General features: G+C 57.2%; 1 protein-coding gene across 2 annotated transcripts in view; it reads right to left on the reverse strand.

Annotated features, from left to right (window-relative positions):
* Positions 1-2,573, reverse strand: part of LOC102385901 (squalene synthase-like) — a 14,594-nt gene extending 12,021 nt beyond the window's left edge. For both annotated transcript variants that reach the window (XM_014527637.2, XM_025195700.1), the window contains exons 1-2: positions 2,476-2,573; positions 1,900-1,997 (exon numbers count right to left, since the gene is read on the reverse strand). In XM_014527637.2, coding sequence (XP_014383123.2) covers positions 1,900-1,997; positions 2,476-2,571 — 194 coding nt within the window. In that variant the 5' untranslated portion in view covers positions 2,572-2,573. The remainder of the gene's footprint in view (positions 1-1,899; positions 1,998-2,475) is intronic.
* Between the last annotated feature and the right edge of the window lie 1,182 nt (positions 2,574-3,755).

Below are 3,755 nucleotides of genomic sequence, written 5' to 3' on the forward strand. Positions count from 1 at the left end.
CAAATGCTGTGAACTCCTAACAAATAAAAAAAGAGGACTGGTTAAAAAGAGAAGTGACTGCCTGAGAAGTCCTGGCAACTCTTCAGAGCTTTCAGTGCAACTGCCCCTGTTTACATGGGCAGAGGTGCATTCAAATACAAAGGTAATGCCAGTGCCCGAATCCTAAGGGTGGAGGAGGCAGAGCCCTTCCAGGGCACTACAAGAGCTACACCTCCCCCTCCACTGGGGGAATGATTATCCCACTGCTGACACAATCCTGCCCCTTGCAGGGTCTGTTAACTCAGGGGTAGGCAAACTATGGCTCATCAAGTGAGTCTATCCAAGCCACAGTGGGTCCCTTGGCCCCACTTGGCCCAGGTGCAGTGGGCAGACTGGGCCATGGCATGTGCAGCCAGTCCTACCACCCGCAGGCGCAGAGGAGCCCTTTGGCATGGAGCACGGTCTACCCTATCCCCAAGCGCAGCTCTTGAGCACACCAGTGGGGGTGGGCAGCGTGGCATCCCCCTCGGCAGCAGTTCACTCTGCCCTCACACTTTCAGCTGCTGCTGCTGCCAGATCTACATGCCCACTGTCATACCTGGGCCTGCTGCCCAGGCACCCAAGCCAATCTGCCCCACACCCACCACCAGAGGCACCAGATGGAGTGGGTGGGGTGTCCGTGGAGGATGGCCCGGGACCCCCTGTGGGTAGGGTGCGCTCAGCTGAGCGGATGGGATGGGGCTGCAGGTAGGCTGCAGAACCGGAGCCCGTTGCAGGGATGAGTGGGGAGCGGATTCATAGATTGAATGAATCTGCAACTCTGCCCCAGATCCCAGCCAGAGATTGTGACTCTGCCCCAGATCCCAGCCCCAAGCCATCACCACCCCACGATCCCGGCCTCAGCTGCCCAGCCCACTCCCATGCTGATCCCTGCCTGCCTGTCTGTGGGGTGCAGGGCGGATGGGAGGCAGTGTGAACAGCTATGATGGGGCTGGGGGCAGGGCTGAGGCTGAATCAGCCCCACTGCTCCCCCCACTAGCTCAGCAGAACTCCTTAAGTGTCTCTCCACTCCAGTTCATTGCCTACACCTGTATTCACCCCAGCTCAGCTCCACACGGCACAACCTACCCTTCCCCGACCGCCAGCCCAGCTAACCCTTGATCTCTGCATGCTGCATTGCTGTGATGGCCCCCTCCTTCTCTGACTCCTATTGCCCTGCAGGGACATGAGCACTCTTCAAATGCTTGAAGGGGTGCCTTAAAAAGGACGGAAAGCCCCTTTTCTCTCTTGCTACAGGAGTAGGACGAGGACCAATGGCCTGAAGTTGCAGCAAGGCAGGTCAGGAACCACTTCTTCATTGCTGAGAACAGGGAGGATGTGAAATAGATGCCTAGGGAAGATGTGCACCCTCCATCACTGGAGGTGTTCAAGAAGAGGTTGGATAGCCACCGGTCTGGGAGGGTATCTTCCCCCTCCCCTCTTTGCTGCTACATGTGTTGGGGCATTTTTAAGCCTCAGAGGCACTGGGTGCAGCCAAGGTTGGGGATGATGACTAGCCGTTGGCAATGCTCCTGCCAGGACAAAGCAGGAGGTTCCTGGCTAGAGGGTCTTGCCCTTCCGCTCAGGGGCAGGGCGATTGCCACATCTGGGGTCAGGAAGGAATTACCCCCCATATCTCTTGAATGTGTACTAGCAACCTTTTACAGAAGCAGGGTCTTGCTTGCTGCGCTTCCCATTGCTTCATCTGTGGCAGGCTTGGCTGTCATGTCTTGTATTGTATCAGGGTTGACGGTAGTTTTACAAATCCATCATCTAACCTCTCTGTCCCACACGGTTTGGATAGGGACTCTCCTGCCTCAGTTCCCTTCCTGCCCAGCTTCTCTAGGACTCTCCCTTGGGCCCAGCCAGGGCGTCACTCACCGCAGCTCGCTGTCCATTGCCTGCATAGCAGCACCGAAGCTCCAGCCCGTCTGCTCCAGGTACCTGTAGCAGGTGCGGAGGCCGTTGCTGAGCGAGTCCTGCGGGCAGAGCAGAGGTAGCGCAGGTTGCCGGCAGCAGGGCAAGGCTGAGCGGGTGCTGGGGACCATGCTACAGGCCAGCAGCTGCCCCCACCCCTGCCCCAAGAGTCTGCCTTTGTACTGGCTGCCAAGGGACTGCCAGACTGGGGGCAATGGGGGTCTGGGGGCAAGACCGGCTGTTAACCCCCGGGGCCCAGAGCCATTGGGCATGCCACCCATTAAGCCCCTGTAGCCCGGAGCCATTGGACATACCCCCTATTAACACCCTGTTGTCTCAGGGGATCAAGCTGGTTAACCCTGGGCCACTGGACACACTGCCCCTTCCCCCACATTAACCCCTCAGGTCCAGGCCCCCACCCCATTAACCTCTTACAGCCTGGGAACATTTTTTCTATCATTCATCCAGCCAAGACTCCCTGCCCCTGCAGGCTCGGGACTGCCTGGGGGCACCAGGACCATCCCCGCCTGCCCTACTCACCGTGCCTGGCCCTGGCAGCCCAACATGCACCTGCACCTTCCTCCTGCAGTGCTCAGCAGGGCGACCCAACCAGCCGCACATGTACTCCCTGTCCATGACCCCGGCCCCAATCCTGGCCCTGTGTCCCAGTGCAATGCATGTTCCCCTGTGTCGTGATGGCCTTAAAGAGCACTCGCCCCACCACCCACTCACTGTAGGGCCCCACCCCGTGGGGATAGACATCAGCCAATGGGCTAGTGGCACAGCCACTCAGGCCACACGGATTGGGGGACGGTGGCAGGGTGGGAACAGGGCACGATGCCAGGTCTCATGGGAGGGTGGTAGTGAACCTAGAGCGTGCCCCACCCCGGTCAGACCAGGTCAGAGTCCGAGGTGGTGCCTGCACTGCCGTGGCGGCAGCACCGAGGCAGTGGGCAGGAGTGTTTCACTGCCGGAGCTGGGACAGGCCCTGCTCACAGTGTTGCACCAGCAGTCGCTGGGGTTTGGCAGTGCATCTCTGCGGGCTGCTGGACGTAACCCTTCATACTCCTGCGGTGACTCTGAAGGCTGCTTGCACGTAACGCTTTCAACGCGGCTGCAATGAGGATGGACACGGGAAGACCAGCACCTTTCCAAAAGGGGAACTCTCAGAAGAGCAGCGGCTGCCGCTTCTAATTGCTATGTGTGAACTGAGCTGAGATCAATTCAAGCGCAGCAAAATCATCCAGGGTTGGAGTTACCTTGAAGCAAAACCATTTGAAATGTTGTTTGGAAAGGGATCCAACGGTGCACTCATACCTCATCCCATGCAGATGAAAGCTTGCATAAATCATTTAAAACTTCCTGTTAATGTGGGAAGTCATTTTGATCTTCCACCCAGGAAACAATGCCTATAGCTAAGGCACTGCTTAAAATGAAATAAGCCTGCTTTGCAACCAGGAACACCACTCGACCGGAGCCACCTCCCAGTTAGCACCCAATTAAGACCAGTTACCTTGCCATTCGGAGTCCCAGCAGGAGTGGTTAATGAATCACCCAGGCAGCTGCTTGACTCTTTGGCTCTTCATCCACATTAATCCAGCCTCTGTTCGCAGGAAGCTGACCCTCTTATACCTACGGGGTATTGCTGAGTCTATAGCAGGAGGTCCTGCTTCCACAAAAAAAGTTTGAACAAGGAGACACTCAAAGGTTTCCCTCCGGGGCCTTGGCAAAACGTTCCCTGTGGCCACAGAACCATGGCTGTTGGCCGATTTTTCCTGGTTGTTAATAAACCCAACATAAGCAGCCTAGCAGATGTATTA

The sequence above is a fragment of the Alligator sinensis genome, unplaced genomic scaffold (genome assembly GCF_000455745.1).
Source record: "Alligator sinensis unplaced genomic scaffold, ASM45574v1 scaffold1791_1, whole genome shotgun sequence".
Classification (NCBI taxonomy): Eukaryota; Metazoa; Chordata; order Crocodylia; family Alligatoridae; genus Alligator; species Alligator sinensis.